Source organism: Lissotriton helveticus, chromosome 2_1 (assembly GCF_964261635.1).
Source record: "Lissotriton helveticus chromosome 2_1, aLisHel1.1, whole genome shotgun sequence".
Lineage (NCBI taxonomy): Eukaryota > Metazoa > Chordata > Amphibia > Caudata > Salamandridae > Lissotriton > Lissotriton helveticus.
In genome coordinates, this window is record NC_136059.1 from 960,310,845 (window position 1) to 960,333,399 (window position 22,555).

The window sequence follows — 22,555 nt, forward strand, 5'->3', positions numbered from 1 at the left end:
TAAAAAGCAAAGTGCTCAGGGAAGAACCCTGGGGAACCATAAAAGGCAGCTTGTAAACTGAAGAAAAGGGGGTATCCGAGGTCACTTGAAAGGTTTGCTCCTGCAAAAAGATGCGAAACCAGAGTAGGGTACAACCCATAATGCCATAGGAGAAGGGCCATGTGGGAAACCTAATCATCCTCAGCAGTCAAAGGCTCAAATGTAGTATAGATGTTAGCCGCTTTGATAAAAAAGAAGTTAGCCAAAATATCACACCTTTCAAAGCATAGAGGAACCTCCGTGGCCAAGGTATCCTGATCAGACAAGGCTTTTACTATCCGAAAACCCTCCTTGGCTGGATTCTGAGTGCTATTAATGTTGTTAGGAGAGTAAATGCACGTACTTCTCTGCAGGCTTTGTGATAGTTTCAATACGTTCAAGTACCTTAACTAATCATCGGCATTCTAGTTTCTGCACCAGATACGTTCCTCGTGTTTACAAGAATTTTGTTTGGGCGAGAAGCTGAGCAGTAAACCATGATGCTGGGGCTCGGGACCTATTTTTTGTAATAGTTTTCGAGAGAAGGTTGTTAAGTGTTGATTTCACCCTGTCGTTAGTGTGCTGCATCATATTATCGATCCTTCAACCTCGAGGTGTTGTTGGAGAGACGGTAATTAAATGCTAATCGGTCAAGCCACGCCCAATGACACCTAGGAGTCCTAACAATCTTCTGTGTAGTAATCACACTCTGGATCACCTTTGCCAAGATAGCAAAGTGGTCCGTTCACAGCAAGGGGATGGGCGGCTCAACCTCCAGTGAGGATCAGTCCATAAAAAGTTGGAACTAGGGTGTGTCCAGTAACATCCTTGTAGCCCTGTAAAAGCTGAACAAGCTTTAAGATCCTCAACTAAGTGAGCTGTCGAAGGGCATAGTGAATCGTCCAAATGAATACTGAGATCAGGAAGCAAGGTAAAGTTGCAATGCCTAATAATGTACCAAGAGTTAGCATCTGACTCGGAGGACATCCTCTTAGCAGCCGTCCCAGGTTGTCTGTAAAATAAGAGTCCTAAAAAGGTAACATTTCTGCTTCACAGTCAGGAATATCCAGTTTTTCAGTTAAGCAGCTAAAAGATTACTTGAATATAATTGTGAGCCACCTCCATCTTTGCCCTGACGATTGCACGTGGTAATACCATAACCCACAGGCAGTGCTTGAGCGATGTCGGACGAAGATGAATCATTCAGCCAAGTCTCAGTTAGGAAAGCAATATCAAGATCGTAATCAGGAACTTTTTAATATTAGTCTTATTTGTGTTTAACCAGCGAGCAGCAGTTTAAGCTCCCAAAGCGGACTAAACCTTGACGAAGGGTTGAGCGAGGGGCAGCCCAAACCCACCTGTTGACATGATTCCCTTTCTCAAGTGTGCAAACTATGTAGGCACTTACTGGAAATTGGTTGCCTCCATTCATACAGTGTACAGCTCGAAGAGACCTAGTGAGAGTCTGAATTAATTGTTAAACAGCCAGACTCAAGAGTACAGACGGGCGTGCTTTCAGTGTGACCACCACAAGTGTCCGCGTTACCATGCCATATTTATTGTGTGCAAATCCCCCACAGGACTGTGAGGCCATGAAACTACAGTGCACCTGGGAGGTTACAATATTTTACCCCCAAGATGGCCACTCGCCCTTCAGTCCAACCTAACACTGCCAGAGAGGGAAAAATGATACACCACAAAAATCCTCAAATAGTTCCCCAGCAGTGTGTCAGCCAAAACATAAGTAAAAACCGAGAGCGGTAAAATAAACAGTTAAAACCTTTATTACTTTTCAATAAGGCCTTACTGGATCCTATCCTAGCACCTAGGGAGAAAACATAAATTGCTCCCGAGGTCAACCGTCTAGTGGCCACACACTACTGTCTCGCTCCTGGGAATCCATCCTTTCTTTCTACCCACCCTTCATCAAAGAGCTTTATGATTCAGGCATAATGTTCCTTGAGGCAGTCACAAGAGATGGTCCCTACAGCCCTCTTGGACAAAGAATTTAGGAGGCTTGAAGCATGGAGGAAGAATATCTTCTCATCAGGCATTATGGCCTTGAAGTCCTTGAATGCCAAATGCCTTCAGGCACGCTATACTCACACCCTATAGGGCATAGCGTGAACAATTGTAATGTGTGATTTCACTGTGTCAGGTGGAGGTGTCGTACCCTCAGGCCACCACCCATGTGGCCGGAATAGGACCTCCTTTCCTACTGGCAAAATCTCCGTTTTGTCAGTGTTGCATCTGAGATGATTCTCCTTCATCCACGGGATGACCTTGGATAGGCACTGTCTGAAATAGCGTTTGGCGTTGGTGGAATTGTTGTCCAACGAAAGAATCATTTGGGTATCATCAGCATAAGAAGTGACTTCAATCACGAACGATGATACCAAGGATATAAGTGGAGTCATATAAATGTTGAACAACAACGGGCTCAGGGACGAGCCCTGTGGCACTCCTGTTGTAATGTGCGGTTCAACAGAGAGAAAAGTTCCCAGGGTCACTGCTTGTCTCCGATTGGTGAGGAAAGACTTTATCCATTTCAGCGCTGTGCCTGAGATGCCTCAGGATTTCAACCTCTGCAGAAGGATTGTGTGTGAAATGGTATCAAAGGCGGCCAATAGATCGAGTAAGACCAGGACCGCCTTTCTTCCCTTATCAGCTAGCATTTTTAAGGTATCTGATAATTCTAGAAGTGTAGATTCCGTAGAATGCTTTGGGCGAAAGCCAGATTGTCAAGGCTGAAGAATGTTACCGGCCTTAATGAATTTAGTAAGTTCTTTATGAACTAACTTTTTTGTGAATTGTGAAATCTTGAAACTTCTCACTGAATTAAGTGATGTACTCTTAATGGCAGCACTGCACTTACAATGTCTAAGAATGGACTTAGACACTGTAGGGGTACAGGGCTCATGCACCTGTACCCTCACCACTGGTATAGTGAACCAGCTGGAGGGGTGACTGATCTATGCCAGGGCAGTGGGTTCTAGGCATGGCACACAGAGATGTGTGCCATGTCGACTCTTCACTTTGTTCTGCACCAAACCACGAAGTCTGTAAAGGCATTGTTTGTGTGTGAAGGTACAGGGCCTCTAAGGGTGGCACATTAAGTGCTGCAACCCTTAGAGGTCTTCCCTGGTCACAGTGCCCTGGGTACCTGTTGTACCATTTACCAGAGGCTGACCTGTGGGTAGATGGCAATTGGGTGAGTTTTGGGTAAAGAACACAGGCCCTGGGAACCTGATTGGCAGGGACCCAGGGCACATCAAGGCAAATGCATCAGTAGTCTGGCAAAAGTGGGGTGGTTACTGCAACAGAAACCCCCTTTCCTACACAAGCTCTCCCCCCCCCCTTCCCACCCCAAAGGCCAGGTGACTCAGCCAAAGCTGGGAGAGTTGACCTAGTCTTTCAGAAGAGGAAGAGTAGAGGACGCGATTTGAAAGTTGCAGGGCCTACTTTGCCATACTCCCTTCTGTCCAAATCAGTCCTTTTGGGGAGCTGGCCTACCTTAACAGTTTCTGTATATAATTCCCAATGCTCTTTCCCTAGCTCTTTACCCCATCTTTTTGGTTTGGGTTCAGAGGTTCCCACCTCTGCAAATTCTAACTTAGCTAGGGCACAGCCCAGCTTATCCACAGAGGTTACCAACAGCTTGAGCCACCCCACAATGACCAATACGGTTAGGGGGCCTAACTTGCTATTTGGCAGGGGGCTAGGCCACCATGCCAAGGACAGTGCTGCCATGAATGCTAACACCCAGCAGAGGCTACTGACTGCTGTCAGTGTCCAGAACCACACCATTAGCCCTTCACTGATAGGTGAAGTGGCTACCTTAACAGGCTTCTTTGGGTTCTGGTAGCCTGTCTGCTGTTTTAGGGTAGGGCGTCTCTACACTTGGTAGTGAACACCCTCTGTTCTGCTATCTGAGGAGCCATCAACTCAGGCTGGACAGTTGCCTGACTAGTCAGGGCTTTTTGTTGGCTAGGGGGGACTAAACCAGTGCCAATTTTGGAGTTCTCCCTTACTGGGAAAGAATCTCCCAGGCCCACTGGAACTGTGGCTAACAGTTGCCCACCTCTCCTGCACTGTTTCTTCTTTTTCTTTTGGGGCTTAGCTGCACTAACTGCAGGTTGAGTCCCCCCAGGTCTCTTGGGTGAGGTCTGTTGTTGGACCAATACCTCTCTTTGACTCAGACCAACCTCTGGGTGGTCATTTCCAAGGAGACAATCAAGTGGGAGGTCTTTACTGACGAGCACCTTTCTCCATCTAAGGGGCCCAGCTATTTTTAGGAACATTACAGCAACAGGCCTAACAGTGACACCCCCTGGGGCAGCCTTCACTCTTTTTGTTTCCCCTGGGACATACAAGTTTGAGAGAACCAACCTGTCATGCACCACTGTGTGGCTGGCACATGTATCTCTCAGGGCAGTGGCTGGTATGCCATTCACCAGTAGGTGGTGGAAGTGTCTACTCCCCTCTGGAATCTGCAACTCCCCTTTTGGGCCCAGTTTCCAGTTGAAGGCTAGGAGGGCTTCCTCATCTGAGGGATCACCCTTCAAAGCTACGCTGGCAACCTCTGGAGCTACACAAGGGGCTTTGTTTTTAGGACATCTAGGGTCCTTGGTGTGGTGTCCTGCCTTTTGACAGTTGTGACACCATACCTTGTTGGGATCCCAATTCTTACTTTGATACACAGTTTTGGTTTGTGAGGTGTCTTTGGGCCACCCTCCTGGACAGGTTTTTTGGGGGGCTACCTGGTACTCCTTACTTTTATCTTTAAGAGGCTCACTGTCTTTCCTCTGGGGAGGTGTTGTAACACCTTCTTTGGTCACCCCCTGTGGACGTCCTAGTTACCCTTTTCTTGACCCAATAGTCTGCCTTTTTTCCCAATTCTTGGGGAGAAATTGGACCTAGGTCTACCAGATACTGATGCAACTTTTCATCAATGCAATTGCTTAATATGTGTTCTTTCATAAACAAATTATAAAGACCAACATAATTTTGCACTTTGCTTCCAGTCAACAAGCCATCTAGTGTCTTAACTGAGAAGCCTAAAAATTTCATCCAGGGCTGACTCTGGGTTTTCTGAGCCCTCCTGAATCTAATTCTATACTCCTCAGTTGTGAGTTCAAATCCCTCAATCAAAGTTCTCTTCATGAGGTCATAAGACCCAGCATCTGCCCCACTTCGGGTCAGAAGTGTGTCGTGGGCACATACCAGAGAACAAAAGGAGTGCCCCACAGTGAGTTTTCTTCACCCTTCAAAGGCTGTGAAACATTTGGTGGTGTCACCCTCCTCAAATTTAGGGGCAATCCCTTTGGGGATCTTGGGATCATATGATCCTTCCTTTTCTATATTTTTTAGATTGCTGCTACCATTGATGGGTCCTAGGCCCATCTCTGCTCTTTCTTTTTCTAGAGGCAGGAGTCTGGTGTTTAGGTCTACTTCTTTGGTCAGCCTGGTTAGCAGGATGTCCTCCTCATGGAGGCTTTCCTCAATGTCCTCAGTAGTGCCTGACCCACCTGTGTGGGATCTAGGCACTGAGAGGTTGATTCTTGGAGTCAGGGGCACTTGGGCCCTTTTTTCCCTATGAAGTGGAGGGGGTTTTGATCTATCTGGTCATCCCCTTCCTCTTCTTCCTCATCTGATTGGTCTTCACCATTTTCAGATGGGTGGTCCCTAGCATACCCAGCCAACAGCTCCTGGAGCTTTTGTCTGGTGGGATGGGACCCCATGACTATGTTTTTAATTATACATAGGGACCTTACCTCCTTGAAAGACAAGTGTAGGTAAGGGGTGAGGTCGAGCTCCTCAACGTGGTCCTCTGTCATTATGGTTATTTTCACGAACAGCTGGGTTCTTTTGAGACATTGTTAAAAAAATTCTAACTCCTCTAACCCTAGCTTAAGTGACTTTTTATTTTCGAAAATTCTAAAGTGACTTAACCAAGGCCCTTACTAGACTTTTAGTAATTTTGCAAAAAAAATTCCAATTTGAAAAATCAGAATTCTAAAGACAATTTAAGAGTTCTGTTGTGTGATCAGGTTGTAACCAAGTAGTCCAACAAATGCAAAGTTGTATATCCCACACTGATCCACCAATGTAGGAAGCTGGCTCTGTATATACCATATCAAAGTGAGTTATAGTGTGCACAGAGTCCAGTGGAACCCCAAAGATAGGCAGAGGTAAAGTTAGATAGCACCTCACTCTCTATTTGTGGTAGTGTGGTCAAGCAGCAAGGCAGTATTAGAGGACAGTGGTAATCGTTTGTTGTACACAGTCAGTCAGTAAATGAATTCATTCACTCAAAGACTAAACTTCAGACCAATTGTTTTTGTATAAAACTATTCTTTTAGTTAATTTATTTTCTGAACCAAGCAAGTCTGGCGCAGGTAACTGATAAGTACTTTGAGGTAAATATATAGTTGTACAAGAAGGGTACACAGTTCCCCAAGGAGAGTGAAGAGGACGAGTGTGTATAGAGAGCGTAGAAGAAAAGAAAAAGGGAGGGGAATTCCCTTTTTGGAACTAAAACCCTCACACACCTAGCAAGCTAGATGTCATGCTTCATCATATGGGGTTCTGCTCCTCATCAGACTGGCGCTGCAATGTCTGACGGGCACCCGTAAAGGGGCTCTTTATCGGAGATCTTTTGTTCCAGCCATATGGTGCATGCGAGTAAGAGGGCAAGTGAAAGTGTAGTCGTGGGAAAGTGGTGAGTTAAAAAAGGTGGGTCAGTCCACAATGAGCTTTATTGGCGTGGCTGACGCCCTTGATTAAAATAGTGGGAGGGGAGATATGTGCTGAGAAGGTACAGAGCAAGATACCTACAACCCTCTGGTCAGGTCAACATGTTTCTTGCCAAAATGGCAATTCTTCAGGACCTAGGTGTTCAGTACTACACAGTGAAAAGCTAAACAAAGAAAGAGTATTTACAACCTTATTCCTTGAGGTCGTAATAGAGCAGGCCAATCGCTCTGTCCTGACCAGACGGTGGGGGTAGGTGTTACCGGCTTTGACCGCACACCGAACGGGTACCTGACCCACACGTGCAGGTCCCACAGGAGCAGACTGCGGGGCCCCTTAGGATTTCCCTTAGGGTCGCAGCAAACTGGCAGGACCTGTTGGCCTGCTCTATTACGACCTCAAGGAATAAGGTTGTAAATACTCTTCTTTTCTTCTACGCTCTCTATACACACTCGTCCTCTTCACTCTCCTTGGGGAACTGTGTACCCTTCTTGTGTTACTAGTCTTCCGGACATGTACACTGGACCCCGTTAAATATCGTCCGCTCTTGGTTCCCCCCTGTTGTTGATGTAAATATATAGTTGTAATACAGTTTGGATTTGTAATAGTATATGCACTTTGTTTTAACTTGCAGTATGGTTTCAGAGAAATGTAATACGTTGTAAATACGGTACATAGACTTGAATGGGCTTTTCAGTAAAATTACAGGTAAGTTACTTTTCTTACTTGGAGTATTGTACCTGAATGCTACTCGGGGACATCTCCTGTAAACAGGTAAGTAAAATCTTTTTTGTTAGTGCAATTTAAAAACATTTCTTTAGGTTTTCAACCTCCATGCTAAGATACTTTTCAAAGAAAAACAGTCCATGTTATCCAAAGGAGGAAAATAGTGTTAGTGGTTTAAAGGTAAGTATTTGGTAGTAGGAGTTGAGGTTCTGGGGGTAGACTCAGCGGTCCCCCAGGGTCAAGGATGCACTCTTGTTACGCCCTCAGCAGCACTAGGGCGGCTGGGTGCAGAATGCTGAGGCCCACTGTTCTCCAAAGGTGGATAGGGGGCCTCTGGTTGGTGGCTGCCGACTAGCAGGCCACTTGATTGGGGGAGCAATGCTCCTGCACTTTAGCTCAGGGCAAATGGGGGAACAAAGTAGCACCAAAGGTGCACCCTCAGCGGCACGAGGGCGGCCGAGTGCAGGGTGCAGTTTCGACGTTGGGCGCCCTGTTGTTTGCAATGGGTAACCTCTGGTTTGCAACGGCACTGCAGGCTTGGGGATGAAGGTCTTCTGGGTGCAACCACTTCGAGGGGTAAGTTGGGGATTGGTTAGGCACCATAGGTTTGGCCACCCAAGGCCGTGGGGCGTCGGTTGCAGGGAGTGCCTTTTGGGGTCGGATCTTCTTACCAGCTCCTGGTCGCGGTTGGGGGGGGGCCTTCTGTATTTATACTGCAGGCGTCGGCTGGAGGCAGGTCAGGGGTCACCGGATCTCTGCTCAGGATCGCCGGGGGGAACTCCTCATGGTGTTTGCACCTGCCGTCCACGGCCGCAGCTCGAGTGGGTAGAGTGGTGCGGATTTGCGGTTTCCTGCTGTGTCCAGAGATTGCAGATGAACAAATTCGGTGTTAACGGGAGACAAAGTCTTTTGGGTTGAAGGCAGGCAGGTCTCCGGGGTTTTTGAGGTTGCTGGCTGCAGGACACACCGGGATTTGGCAGGAGCAGGTTAAAGGTGGAGACAGGCTGGTAGGGCTGAGGCCAAGTCAGTGGGCGTGTTTCCTCTTATTAGCTTATGCACGGCTGTTTGGGCCTTCTACTTCTTCTTCTTGTAGTTTCTTCTTGTCTGAGGAAGCAAGTTTCAGGGGTGCCCCGAAATACTATATTTAGTGGTCTTACAGGTAGGTAAAAGGTAGGGACCAATGGGTCCCTTCTCCGGGGTGGGTACACCCCCTATTACGCCACTTTCCAGTGGGAGGGGGGGCATGCGCCTATCCCTTGTTGGGTGAGTCCCTCCCATCTGCAAGATGGCAGGGACCGAGAGTTGTGCTTCACCTCGCCTCCCCCACCTGAGGGATGGAGGTGGCAAAGGTGGGCACACCTCTCTTCTTCACTTGTTTTTCCCGCCGGTTCTCACACCTAAAGCTCAGAACCAAGTGGCCTGAGGAAGCTCACAAAGGCGGCAAGCCTTTGAAGCTTTCCCTTTGTGAACCCTCCCCATCCTGGGGGAGGAGGATTGGCACCTTGTCCAAGGATGTGCATTGTTTCAGGCCCCTGAGAGCAGCAGGCTCTCGACCCAAGGGTCCAGAAACATGTCTGGTGATGGCAGCTGAAAGCAGCCACTCAGCCTGGACACTAGTGGTAGGTTGGTTTTCAGGGGACATCTCTGAGATGCGATCTGCGTGCATTTTTCATTAAATCCCATGCTGGCATCAGTGCGGGTTTAATCTGCTGAGAAGTTTGATACCAAACTTCTCAGTGTAGCCATTATGGTGCTGTGGAGTTCGTAATGACAAACTCCCAGCACCATAGACTCTTAAGGCAGCACTGCACTTACAATGTCTAAGAATGGACTTACACACTCTAGGGGTATAGGGCTCATGCATCTGTACCCTCCCTACTGGTATAGTGCACCCAGCTAGAGGGCTGACTGACCTATGCCAGGGCAGTGGGTGTAGGCATGGCACATTCAGATGTGAGTGAGATTGAAGCGGGTAACTTCAGATGTGTGCCATGTCGACTATTCACTTTGTTCTGCACCAAACCATGAAGCCTGCAAAGCCATTGTGTGTAAAGGTACAGGGCCTCGAAGGGTGGCACAATAAGTGCTGCAGCCCTTAGAGGTCTTCCGCGATCACAGTGCCCTGGGTACCTGTGGCACTTTAACAAGGGGCTGACCTGTGGCTAGGTATGCCAATTAGGTTAGTGGGGTGGGTGGATCTGCAACGGAAACCCACTTTCCTACAGGTTGGATCCTAGGTGTGCGGTCAACTTCTACCTGGACTGTATAAAGGACATACGACTGGATGACCAGCTCTTCGTGGGGTTCTGTGGAGCCAGGCAAGAGGTGAAGAGATTGACCCTTTGCTTTGCCACGGAAATAACGCCCAACAGGGATCAGGCCCCATTCTAGTAGGGCTAATTCTACCACTTCTGCCCTTGCAAGAGTAGTTCCAATTGCAGACATGTGCAAAGCATTTACACGGTTATTTCTACACACTTTGCCAAGCTTTGCTCCCTGGATTCTGAGGCACATAGAGACCGCTACTTTGCCAGATCTGTCTTGCAGGATTTTCTTGTATAACTATCCATCAACCTTCCTAACTAGGGTACTGCTTGGCAATATATTGTACAGGTGAGGAATCTGAAGGTAGAAGGATCTATTAGTAGAAAAAGTTACTTACCCACAGTAACAATCTTTCTGGTGAATACTGTATTTACCTGCAGTTTCATCACGGACCCTCCCGGCTCCCTGTTTAAAGGATCGCTATAGGAAACGTTAATAAGATTGTAAATAAGTATATTTTGGCATTGCAATACTCTATCGATGTCAGTCCGTTCGCCTCAAAGGGTTGAAAAGAAAAGATGCTGTACCGGGGTGGGAGCTGTAGGGCTTTGGTGACTTCCTAAAAACGCCACTTCTGGCGTTAAGACAAAGCTGGCACCCACTACCTGGGACATCAGAGCTTTGAAGTTTCTGGATCTAGTATGACTCCTGGGATAATTCTACATAGAAGGAATCTGCAGGTATATTTACTATCCACCCAAAAAACTTACCACAGGTAAGTAACTTTTTCTTTATGAATTCAGAGAGGATACTCATAATGAGGAAATAGGGTTTCAAGTACGTAACATATCCTTTTGGTGGTCAGGCACACGTGAAAGTTTTTTTGTTGATTTACTTTCAGTCAAATTGTTGGCCAAGTTATGGAAAAAATAAGGAGTCTGTCGGAGAGTTATGGCTGGGCCTCTTGCGTTTCTACACAGAAGAATTTGATTTTAAAGAACATGTCATCTGCATAAGGAGAAAAAGCCTACTGACAACTTTTAAAAAGCAGTGGACGTCAAAGTACATTGTTATTGAAGGTAATGTAGGGGGGTTATGGAGCTGTGGTATTTTTAATCCACTGATGTGCAAGAATGAATGTCATATTTGTTGAGTCGGTCAAGAAGGTTGGTCTGTAAGAGAGAAGTCTTCTTTTGATTTATGGTACATGGTGTGGAATTCTAACCCGTGAACTGCAGCTGCCCTCTGCTACTGAGGCTGGCAGTGCTTCCTATTATGGAGACTGGGCTCTGAAAGGTTGGCACAAGGTTGATTCTGAAACACGAGTGACTGATTTATGGATGCTGGTGACCAAACCTCCAACATTGTGAACGGCCTGAATCTGGGGCAACGGGTGCACTAAGACAATGAGATCCAGATTATTAGTCTTGTGTTTTTTAACTGATTGTAGGGCGGTGCCCTTTTCATGCTATGGTCATCACTGCAATACATTTTACCCATATATACAGTTGATCTTTTGATTGGTTTCAGTATATCTACTGCATCTTTCAAAGGTAGAGGATTACTCCATGCTTCACTGACTTAACATCTACTCTTTACCATTGGATTTCTTTATATCCATAAATAGTAGAATATCTCTGTGCATGTGCGAGATGCTGATACACTAATGACTTTAAAATTTGAAAGTCTTTTTCATTTCAGATAAGTTGCAAATAAGTGGCAATATATTTAGTTCATAAACTATTACTACTTCACTTTACTTATTTCTATCATTATAGTTATTGGTTATTTCTGGTTTGATATTGCTGGTTGTAATAAAGTCACTTTACATTCTGAGAACTTAAGCTCCAAATAATTTGAGGGCACACAGTGTCCTGCAATTAGAGCTTCATGGTGCACATAAAGCAGACATAACATCACAAGGATAACACAGTCTGTCAAATAAATGCAACGGTCCTTCAGGAAAAACTCAGATTACTTCATTAATCGATTCACAAACACCATAAATGTTATTTAGATGAGGTAGTACTTATGGTGAATGTTGATACGAGCTGCATGATCTATGTATGGTTGCATTAGCTTACACTGTTTTGCGACATAATATAAATATGATTCAGTCATTATGATTTGTCATTAATTATGCATGGTGTCCTTTGCCTTTGTCTTGTATATTTCAATAGAACATATGAATTTCGACAAAATAATCATTTCAGTAATGTTGTACGTGTAACTAGTGTGAATATTGCTAGTGCAACTTTGAGGACTCATGCGGCTCCCATGTTCATTCATGTCCTACAGTTATTCAGCCTGTTTTGTTGCTACCAGTGCTAGGCAACACTTTTACAACAATTATCTCCAGAGTCTATTTTAGGCTGCAAACTCAGTTTTTGTGAGGTGTTAGGGTGTTAAGTTTCACTCAATGTCTTAGGATAGATTCTTTGTTCCCCACTCTTTTTTCGTGTATTTAAGTCCCTTATTTTAAGTTTTGGCATGTTATTTTCACTTGTTAATTTTTGTTTAACAGGGTCCCTTTATGTAAGAGTGTTGCAAGGACCTTGCTCATACACAGAACTGTGCACAGAGAGCTAGGACATCAGTGAGTTACGCAGACAAACTGCACACAGGGAAGACAGACGCTCATCAGAAAGAGACATATGCCGGTACAGGCAGTCCATGGCCACGGAGATAAGCAGGTAGACAATAATGGTCCAGAACAAACACAACCACAGCCACAAACTGGAAGTAGCAGAAACAGTGGCCGCGGAGGGAGGCAGACAAACACCGGAATTAGGACCCAGTGGTTGGAGTCCCGAGGCAGGGACAGCAGCAGGCACGTTATAATCACAGGTGTAAACAACAACTCATAACCACAACTCGGGCACACAAGATCCACTGATTGTGGCAGACATAAAAGGAGCAGGCATGAACCACAGTCATAGAAGGCCGCTATCCAGTACAAAGTTGTTAGACTCCCTTTTTAGGACCGGAGTTTGCACAAGGAAGCATGCGAGAAGACACAAGGCGCTCTCAATGGCTGGGCACTTACTTCACCCGAAGGTAACATACGCCGGAGATTAAAAGAACACATCAAAATGTGCCCCCTGGTGCAACAGCAAGCACACTCACATTTAATCTGTCTATACATCCCAGTAGCAAACATTAAAAGTGGCATCACTTGCTCAGTGCACCAATGGCAGCCCTGCTGCAATGCAGATGCATTAGATGTACAAAGAATGGTCAAACGGGGGAACGTCCGGCCTAGAGGCCTTGTATTGTGAAATGTGTGTTTACTGAGCTGACGACGGGCGTGGCGCGTTGACGCGAGGTCACACGCGGCTGTTTGTAAATGTATTGTTTATAAACACGAGGAGGGAGGGAGGCTGAGATCGCTGAAGCCCACAACAGACTCCACACAACACCGCGGCGGCATCAGCGATGGGCGGCAGAGGCGAGGTAATCACTGTATGGAGGCGCATACCGCTACAACGCACTATAATGAAATTACAAAATGTACAATTCTGTACGCCATAAAATAAAGTGCTCGGAACAAAACAAAAGCAGTGGCATTCTTCTGAGTCTACAAATGGCTGCCCCGCAGCACACACATGGGGGTCAAGAGGAACGATGACGTAAGGGAACGCTGTCGATAGACACACATTAGTTACATGCAGCCTAGTAAATTCAAGGGCTGAAACACAGTTGTGTACATTACAGTCCAGCACTGTCTATTACAAGCATGATCCACACTTAAAGATACGATTAGATCCTTTACTTTATAGCTACTGTCGCGTGCATGTAAGTGTTTGGCATCGTGTGCGTGTTTATAGGTTGTGCGTTTTCTCTGTTGAATTTTCTGCATGGTGTTTGTATTTGTGTGCATTGTGTGTGTAATATGGTATAGGGATGTGTGCGTGTTTAGTAAAGGCTGGGCCTGGTGTGTTCATTTGTTGTGCACCTTTGTGAGAATGTGTGTGTCATGTTTATGTGGTATGCCTTGTGTCTGTACATCGTGCGTGTTCTTGCCCATGTGTTTAGTGTGGTGTTTGTGTTCTTGTTCCTGGCGTGTGTCTGTGATGGTCGTTATGCACGTGTAGTTAATGTGTGTGTTATATGGGTGCATGGTGTTTGAGCGTGTTTGCATGTGTCTGTCTGCATGTAGGAGCCTGTACAGATTGTGACTGTACGTGTGTTATAATCACGAATTAAAACTAATTTGTATCTGACGATAGTTCCCCGCCTCGCGCTCTGTGATATTTTATTTGAGATCAGGGTGTGGGTTATTTTTCTGTATCCATTAAATATAACTGTGCCGCTGATAACGCAGGTGAAGCGTGGAGGCAAACACACGTCACAACAATTTGCATACATAGTATTTGCGTATGGGTGTGAAGGAGACATGATCTAGCTTTTATGTAATCTCTTTACATAATTTACAACCGCAGAGTTTCGGCGAGATCGCTGTTCCCGCTATACATTTACTGATAGAATTAAAAATATCGCTGAAGTTTGAAAAAGTTGTACGATTAATGTTGACACGAAGCACGCCTCGTTTAGAGTGTTTCCGGGAGATAGACCTAGAGACTGGGGGTCAAATGTTCAATCAAGGCGTTCCAGTGTGATTCGTATGATGGGGATGGGGAGGCACGGGAGCTGCAGGGGCGGGAACTCGTAACGTTTTTTGTCTCTGCTCATATTCATAACACACAGTGAGATTAGTCTTTGAGGTCAGACCTTTTACAATGCGAAATAAAAGACTGGGAGGCCGAGCATTTGAAGAGGATGATATATTTCATAACCTCTAGGTACAGTCCGCAATAAATCTCTTCTGATGGGCTGCTCTGGAAACCTTAATTCCAGCATTACGTTTTCTACAAGCAGTTCAGAAAACAAGCGTGCCACGACGCCATGACATCCTCTTTTAGCCTAGTCCTTTTCAGAAGGGCTCGGCATCACTTACTGCTGCGGTAAAAGGTTAATTATCTTCTTTATGGGGCGCAACAGATGGCCCCATAAAGAAGATAAGAAACCTTGTACCACAGCAGTAAGTCAAGGAGCCCAGTCTGAAAAGGACGGGGCTAAAAGAGAAAGAACAATGTCACTAGGACTTCTTCTCCAATGGCTTGCCACCGTTTAGGACGCCAGCCAATGGAAAAGAGGGGCGGGGCTTAACCCTCACTAGTGAAGTACACTCTAAAACATAAAATCTCGCGAGCTCGACTGCGCATGTGCGCAGTACGCCACGCGAGACCTAAAAACAGCTGTGCAGTATCGTGTGCAAAAGCAGTAAAAGGTAAAATGGCGTTTAACCTTCTAATAAGCCATGCTAACATAACATGCGCGCAAAGCAGGCCTTAGGCCATAATACACCCTCCCTTGATCGAAGAACGCACAATAAAGGGGGCAAGTTTCATAGAATGCAGAGTTCAAGTTCAAATGAGACAGAACCAAGTTCAGAAATTTTGCCAAACTTAAAAAATTAAGAGTAAAAAATCCAAATTAAAAAGTAACCAAGTCAGTGAAAACATCCACGAGTGGCGATGGTGTGAAAAAGACCTAAAAAAAACGTAGAAAATATTAATACATTATTGAAAAAAATTCACAAGTTCAGTACGTGTCTATGAAGCAAAAAAAAATAACACTTCAATCCAACAGCGTATAGGCACAGTATGTCGCAACTGCCTCCATTAGGAAGTCGTTTTCATCATCCATGAACATTTCAGCCATCCAATTAAGTAATGGAAATGAACATACATGTTCTTAAACAGCCGGGGCCTCTAGCACCATCAGAGGACAACTCGGGCTGTCTTCGAGATAACTGCGTGCCAGAAAGTCATTGGCCGCAGTCCATATGTTCCAATTGCCTAGAACCCCATGAGCCGCTGCGCAGGCCATAATCCAGAAACCAGAACAATCTATTGCATGAGCAACTAAGGGACTCAGTAGATTAAAATCCAGGTCAGGAGACACCGTGTTGCAGAGACACAAATCCAGGGCCCATTCAAATCCACAATCCAGGCAATGGAAAACAGGCTGCACGCAAGTAAAGTATGAGAGCCGGAAAGATAAACCATACGCCACACTCAGAGTCGCCAGAGGTAGCGATCCATAGTATTCTAGCATCCGGTTACGAAGCTGGAGCAGCCGGGGCAGATATTCGTGGGGCACAGACTGTGCATCCATTCTGAAGTAAACAAATTAACAGCAGCACACCCGCTCCCAAAGCGAGAATTAACTGGAAACTGCCGTAGACACTCGAAAAAATCGAATGAAAAAATGCTGGGATCACACCATATATAGCTTGGAATGAGGTCACAAGGCCAGAACTTACTACTTTAAAAAAGTGTACCAGACCCTTGGTTGACGAGGCATTAAACATGTGAATCAAAGCACCAAAATGCAGGGGCAGGTCAGTATTTAAGCAGGCATGTATCTCAGTACAAGTGTTTGCAACATGAAGGACGAATGTTTCACGTGCAGATGTAAGGGCGACTTCCTTCTGGGACAAAAGAGCTCTTATTCGACTCATCTTGTTGAACTCTGCTTTCAAGGTCGAGATAGATGGCCAGATGGAAACATCAAGCCTCCCATGTGGAGGAGAAAACAGGACATTCTTACAGCAAACTACATGTTGGGAAATCGTAACGATATACCGAATACCAGCGAGCATACCACAGCAAACTTCATTATTTAATAACCAATAACTACCGTTTGCAAGCAACGTGGAAGTTGGTGTAATAGTGGGAGTCCCTTTTAAAACACACGCAAGATTCTGTGCTGTAATATTACAAGAACTGTGCAATTGCAGATTTCTACAGACTAAAGAGTGATCTGGTGTGGAAGTCCAGTCTTCACCCTTTAAATAAACTTCTCTTCCTTCTCTCAAGCACCTATATGTAAATGGGAGATTCCTTACTTCATGTAGAAAAGCACTACCTAAAGGTTCAAATCTGCCTATGGCATAGTGTTTCATGCATGACTCAAATTTAAACAGGGTTAAAGGTAGTTATTAACCCATGGATGAGCCAAACTGCAAAATTCGACTCGGCCACTGAAATGGTAACGGTTCCAGTTTTTCAATATGCAGCAGTGAAAACGTGGCATCTTTCATTGACATAAATTGTTGTTTAACAGTCAAATTAAAAGGCAAAAATAAAGATGTTGTGTTATGTAATCCCAAGGCACCTTCCCAGATTTTAACGTATGAAGAGTTCAAGCAAACTGCATAATAGAATGCAATTGATTTTGTCCATGGTACAGAACCGCAACGTCTTCTTGTACAATATCAACAACAGATTAAACAATCTTATCTAATGTGTAAATACGGGAAGAAAGGGTGTTAATGCTATTATCTACAACGGCAAGCACTTTTTCTAAATTGACCTGATCAATGGCTCTGAGCCTAGAAGCAGCTTCAATCTGGGACCGTTTCCTAACTTCGTTGTAAGCAGCATATATCCATCTTTTCGATCTGCCGGCTGTGGGACCTTTTACAAAATCATTTAAATCAACGGCGTCAGTCAGTTTGGACAAATGCAACATAACTGACGCTAAGGTAGAGTGTTTGAGCCAACTCTAACACAATTTGCCTACAGAATAGGTGGTGACCGAATGTTGACTCAGAAAACCGAGATCTACTCTAACCTCTGTATAGCCAGGGGTCAGACCCACAATGCTAGCAGGAATCTGCACTTTTTGCCATAGCAACCCGCCTTCGAGATTAATGCTGGAATTTCTCAACAGGGCTTGTAATTCACTTAGGGAAGTACTGGTGTAATTATTCCAATGGGGAAATTCACCCAAATCAGGAAATGAAGGTGCATTTAATTTTTTACAAGTAGCCAATCCAAAGCAGGTGGTTTGTGAAATAGTAGCATTCAGAAACAACATATGGTTCGGGATGAGACATGCACGATGCAAAGCCTCTGTGCCTGGCACTTGCCAACTTTTAGAACCCCAAACAGATTTAAGATCAACAGTATCTTTCCACAGTTCATAGCTCGCAACAGCCAACTGGTCAGTTAAGGACTTTGAATACAGTAATTTTGTGTGGGTAAGTCTAACCTTGGAAGAGGACTTTTCAGTCATCTTAAAATAAAATGCATCAGGGTTTGATTGATAAAATCAGTAAAATAAGAAAACTTTTTCAAAACAGTCTTTAAGATGCCTTTAACAGGTGTGGGACAATGTTCCCACTGTGTGTAGTAAACCACATTTCTAAATGTATTCGTTTTATGCAGAAAGTGATTGCCAAAATGCTGGAAACAGAATAAATCACCATAGTTTGCAGACTCTAGGTATAAATCTTCAGCATCAAAAGCAGCATAATATTTCAAATCAGAAAATAAAGCCTCTACGGCCTGGACGTCCCAATCATCAGAGCGAATATTTTGAATAACCACATCCCCCATAGAAAACCGGAGTACATTGGGAACATTAATAACCTCTGTGGGCCCATGAATCTGGAACTTTACAGCATCCCATACAACCCCATCTAAAACGGGCCAAGCAGTTATATTTACAAATGTCTGGTCCCTCTTCATGATGTGCGAAGAGGAGTGGGGGGCCATAGTTCCATCAATTAGTCTAATTGAAGTTCTTTCTTGAACGTAGTGTCCATTTACAAAACGAAGTAAATACACCACAAATCTGATAGACATGAATACAAAAATTGAAAAAAGCACCAGCCAAATGTAAGTCCAAGGGGGAATCCAAAAATGTTTTTAAACCAGGTAGCAAAAATCGAAACTTTTGAATCGGACTTAGATGTGGACGAGCCAGTGTCCAATTAAAAACGGGATTGATTAGCCACACGGGTCTCCAAATCAGTCATAGACAAGTCAGTGGGGTAAGTATATTCAGTACCATTAAGAGGATCACCAGCAGGTGGATTCAATAAAGGATTTGCAACTGTATTCATCTCAATGGCAACATCAGGCCTGATGGCAGGATCTGGGACCAAAACATTTTCGCACCATTACTGGACACGAAACCGCAGGCGTCATACTATGAAGAGTCGGCCACCCTGTATAGTTTGACATTGTCAATGGAGGTGTACCTGTTCCTCCTTCGCCCAGGAAGGGGAGGTAAAATGACTGTTCTTGTGCCCTGCACGCCAAGCACGGCAACTGGAGCTCCATAGGAGGGACTTAATTCCCTCTTGTTGTCGATCTTCTCTCGGACCAGTTCTCCAACTTGGGGTAGCCAGCCGACTACCGGAATCTGCAACGCAGCATCCGATGTGGAGGGCAAATGTTCCTTTGCATGACTGTCCCTGGTCTTTTGTAGGTTCTGTAAAACATTAGAATGTTCATCTACGTCAAAGGATGCGGCGGCCTCCGCCATGTCTAGAACAAGGTCCGGAACAAACATTTTGATGCCAAAGAGCATTTTGTATGAGGTCGGCCCACCCAGCGACCTTCTAGGAAGATTATTTAGTGCACGCTGTATGCTATTGTGGTGGGTTAGCCAGTCTCGGCCAGTACCTAATACCTTAGCTGTCAAGGATTGCTTTAAGTCACGGTACATTCGCTCCACAACACTATTACCCTCAGGCAATATGGAGACAAAAATTTGACCTGGACCCCCAAAGAACCCATGGCACCCTTGTATGCCTTAGAGGCAAACGCTGGACCCTGGTCCGAATGGTAGGTACCACTCGCAAAAATACCCACAAAGACACGCAAATCCCTTACGACAGTTCTGGAATCAGCACTACGTTGCGGCCACAACCACACAAAGTGTGTGCATGAATAAACTGCTACTAAGATGTACTTATACACAGTATCAGATGAGAAAGGACCGCAGTGATCTAAATAAACACCAGCAAACGGTTTATTAGATATGTACAACTGAGTTTGGGGCGGGTGGCAGCAGTAGAAGGTTTAATTTGCAGACAAATGCCACATTGAAGGACATATTCACGCGTTTGTTTGTACAAACCCTGCCAACAATACAGTTGCTGGAGAAGAGATACAGTAGCTGACACGCCAGCATGCGGTGAGGCCATCCCAGCGTGGGCTGCTGTAATCAAAGTCTGCCTGCGGTCCGCGTTGGGAATCAACCTGTCACAAACGTCGTTAATTCTCACATAAGGAGCTTTATCAGGATTTAAATGATAAGAGTACTTAGAAGGGAAACCTCTAGGGTAATTACCTCCCCTCACTGTTGCGGCAATAGCTGCCAAGATGTTGTCATCAATCTTACTTTTGGAACGTGTAACAGCTGCTACTGCATATGTTGCAATACAAAAGTGGATGATGGACGGAGCGTTTGAACAAATCAAACACTCACCCCCAGTCAACTGATCTGGGTTTAATCCATCACCATTCTTTAGTTCACTCAGCCACCCCAGTTCATACATGGCTATATGCATATGTTGCAGCTGCTGTCTTAGCGGCTTCATCCGCGAGACAATTGCCAACAGCGTGAACTCCAACACGCTGGTGACCCAGAGTATGGATTACAAACACGAGTGGCAGCCGTTCTTTAAGTTCTGCCACTCGAACCCAGATCATTTTATGTATTATTGTGCGACCTTTGGAGTCACGATAATCATTTTGAGTCCAAAAGGGTAGATTGTTATTGTATGATTGAACCCAATAGTACGAGTCACTTACAATGAGAGTAGTCACACTGGGATATGTGTACTCCAACGCAAGCATCGGAGCACGAAGCTCTGCCAATTGGGCGGGACAGCCCCCTAATGTCTGTGTATGCACGATATCGGACTTGAATTCACCATCCACCATAGTACCAACCACAATTGTGCGGGCTGAAGAATATGCATGCTTTGAACCCGTAGCCGCTTGCGTGCTTCCGTCAGTGTAAATGATACACCGGAAATCCTCAAGTGGGTGCTTAGTCAGAGGTACAGGATGAACAAATTCATACTGCAAGAACTCTTTCTTTCCCTGCGACAGTGCACGTTCCTTAAGAATCGCCATTTGCACTGCTGTCAAAACTTTTTCCACAGTGGAAAACCAAAACTTAGCTGAAGTGTACAAGTGTGACTTGTAAGCAATAGGGACTGTGTCACCCTCATTAAAAGTGAGGTACGTGAAACCCACTGCCCCCGGTATGATTCTTATCACCAGGTTGGTGCCGTTATCACGAGTCATCAAGAATTTAGATTCTAGAAGATCAGTCTGCAAAGATTGCAAGATGGCTGAATGTTCAGGCAGCCAGCACGATTTGGAAAAAGATGGTGTATCAAAGCGTATAGAGGATTGATACGCTGGGCGTATTTGGGAATGTAGGTACGCTCAAAATTCAAAAAGCCCAGCAAAGATTGTAGTTTCTTCAGTGTTGTGGGGAGCTTGCAAACGTGTGCATTTCTCCAGGAAGCAAGAAGCTAAACCTCGACCTTCATTGTTGAGCTCGTAGCCCAGGAACAACACTGTGTACTTTGCAATGTGGCTTTTCGCAAAGTTAAATTTATAGCCAAAATCCGCAAAATGGCAAATTAAGCGGTCTACACGGCACAGATAATAATTCGTCGTCTGTGAGATAGATGTCATCCACATACGAACATGCATCTGCGTCGAGACCCTCCAAGAGAGAGACTACGCGGGCGGCAAAGACGCCTGGACTATTCTTATAGCCCATAGCCAAACAGCGAAATTGGTGCTGTTTGCCACCACTGGTGAAAGCTGTCCATTGACTACTAAGAGGGGACAGATTGTGGGCAAAAAAAAACATTAGATATGTCAAGTGGTTTTGAACCTTTTGCGCACGAGACTATCCACAATAGCAGAACTGTGAGTATTCTGCACTGCGCACTTACGACAATGTGAGTTTAAGTGGCAATAATCCAATACCAAACGGTACGAGCCATCTGGCTTGATCACAGTAAAAAGAGGGTTATTCATCCCAGACACAGACGTTTCAATTACACCTTGATATTCCAATTGTTCAAGGATTTCCACAACGGAAGCTTTAGCTGCTCGCTGCATGGGGTATTGGGGTTGAGGCTGTGGCATCGACCGTAAAGGAATCTCATGTCAAGGGGAAAATTTGTCTCACCCACTGTGAGTATGGTACAAAGCCTGCGCAATCGCCTTAGCCCAATCTTCTGCAAAATGCAGCGCCTGCTCTATCGGCACTGTGTGCGCGAAACTAGGGAGGATTACCTCCTCCCCTTAGGGAGCAGCTAAGACAGAGGGTGGGGGCCAATCGACCTCCGCCAACAAAATATCATAGGTAGTAGTTAGATGTTCCCCCCCAAAAAACCTTTTATGGTACGTTCTATGTCACCTTCAATCATAAGGACAATTTCATAAAGTCTTTCAGGGGGAGCCACTCTAGTGTCAGCTGTCTTGACTACAACGAAGGTTTCAGTCGCTGTCACCTTCAGTAGTGAACGCAACGCCTCTCGAAATATGGTAATCTCCGCCGCACTGTCCAACAGTGTCAGCGCCCATGTCAGATTCCGAAGCTGCGTTCTAACTATCTGTGGCATATCTCGCTGTTACTGCAGCAGCTTCCTTCTGAAACTGGGGCTTTTGACGCAGTGACTAGTCCTGCTTGCCCTTTCCGTCAGCCTTGCGAGGCTGCTCACGGCTCTGTTGGGCACCTTGTCCTCTGCCGCCGCCTCCTCCACCTGAGGGTGATACCGATGTTTCCTGCAAAGAGCGAGGAGAACGTTGTTCAGGGACCTGAAATCTATTCGGTGACTCAATTGTAGCGCTGTCGCGCAATTCATATGTATGCTCAGTAGAGGCAGGTGTAGGTGAAGCAGGACGGGACCCTTGGTTCTGTTGCTGTTTCCCCTGTTTTTTGTTCTTAATTCAATTTT

At 45.3% G+C, this 22,555-nt stretch overlaps 1 protein-coding gene across 3 annotated transcripts in view; it reads left to right on the plus strand.

Moving 5' to 3' along the window:
- The window catches only part of TUT7 (terminal uridylyl transferase 7), a 1,540,394-nt gene that overhangs the window by 1,192,625 nt on the left and 325,214 nt on the right, over positions 1-22,555 (plus strand). For all 3 annotated transcript variants that reach the window (XM_078675707.1, XM_078675708.1, XM_078675706.1), the window contains exon 21: positions 10,664-10,841. In XM_078675707.1, coding sequence (XP_078531833.1) covers positions 10,664-10,841 — 178 coding nt within the window. The remainder of the gene's footprint in view (positions 1-10,663; positions 10,842-22,555) is intronic.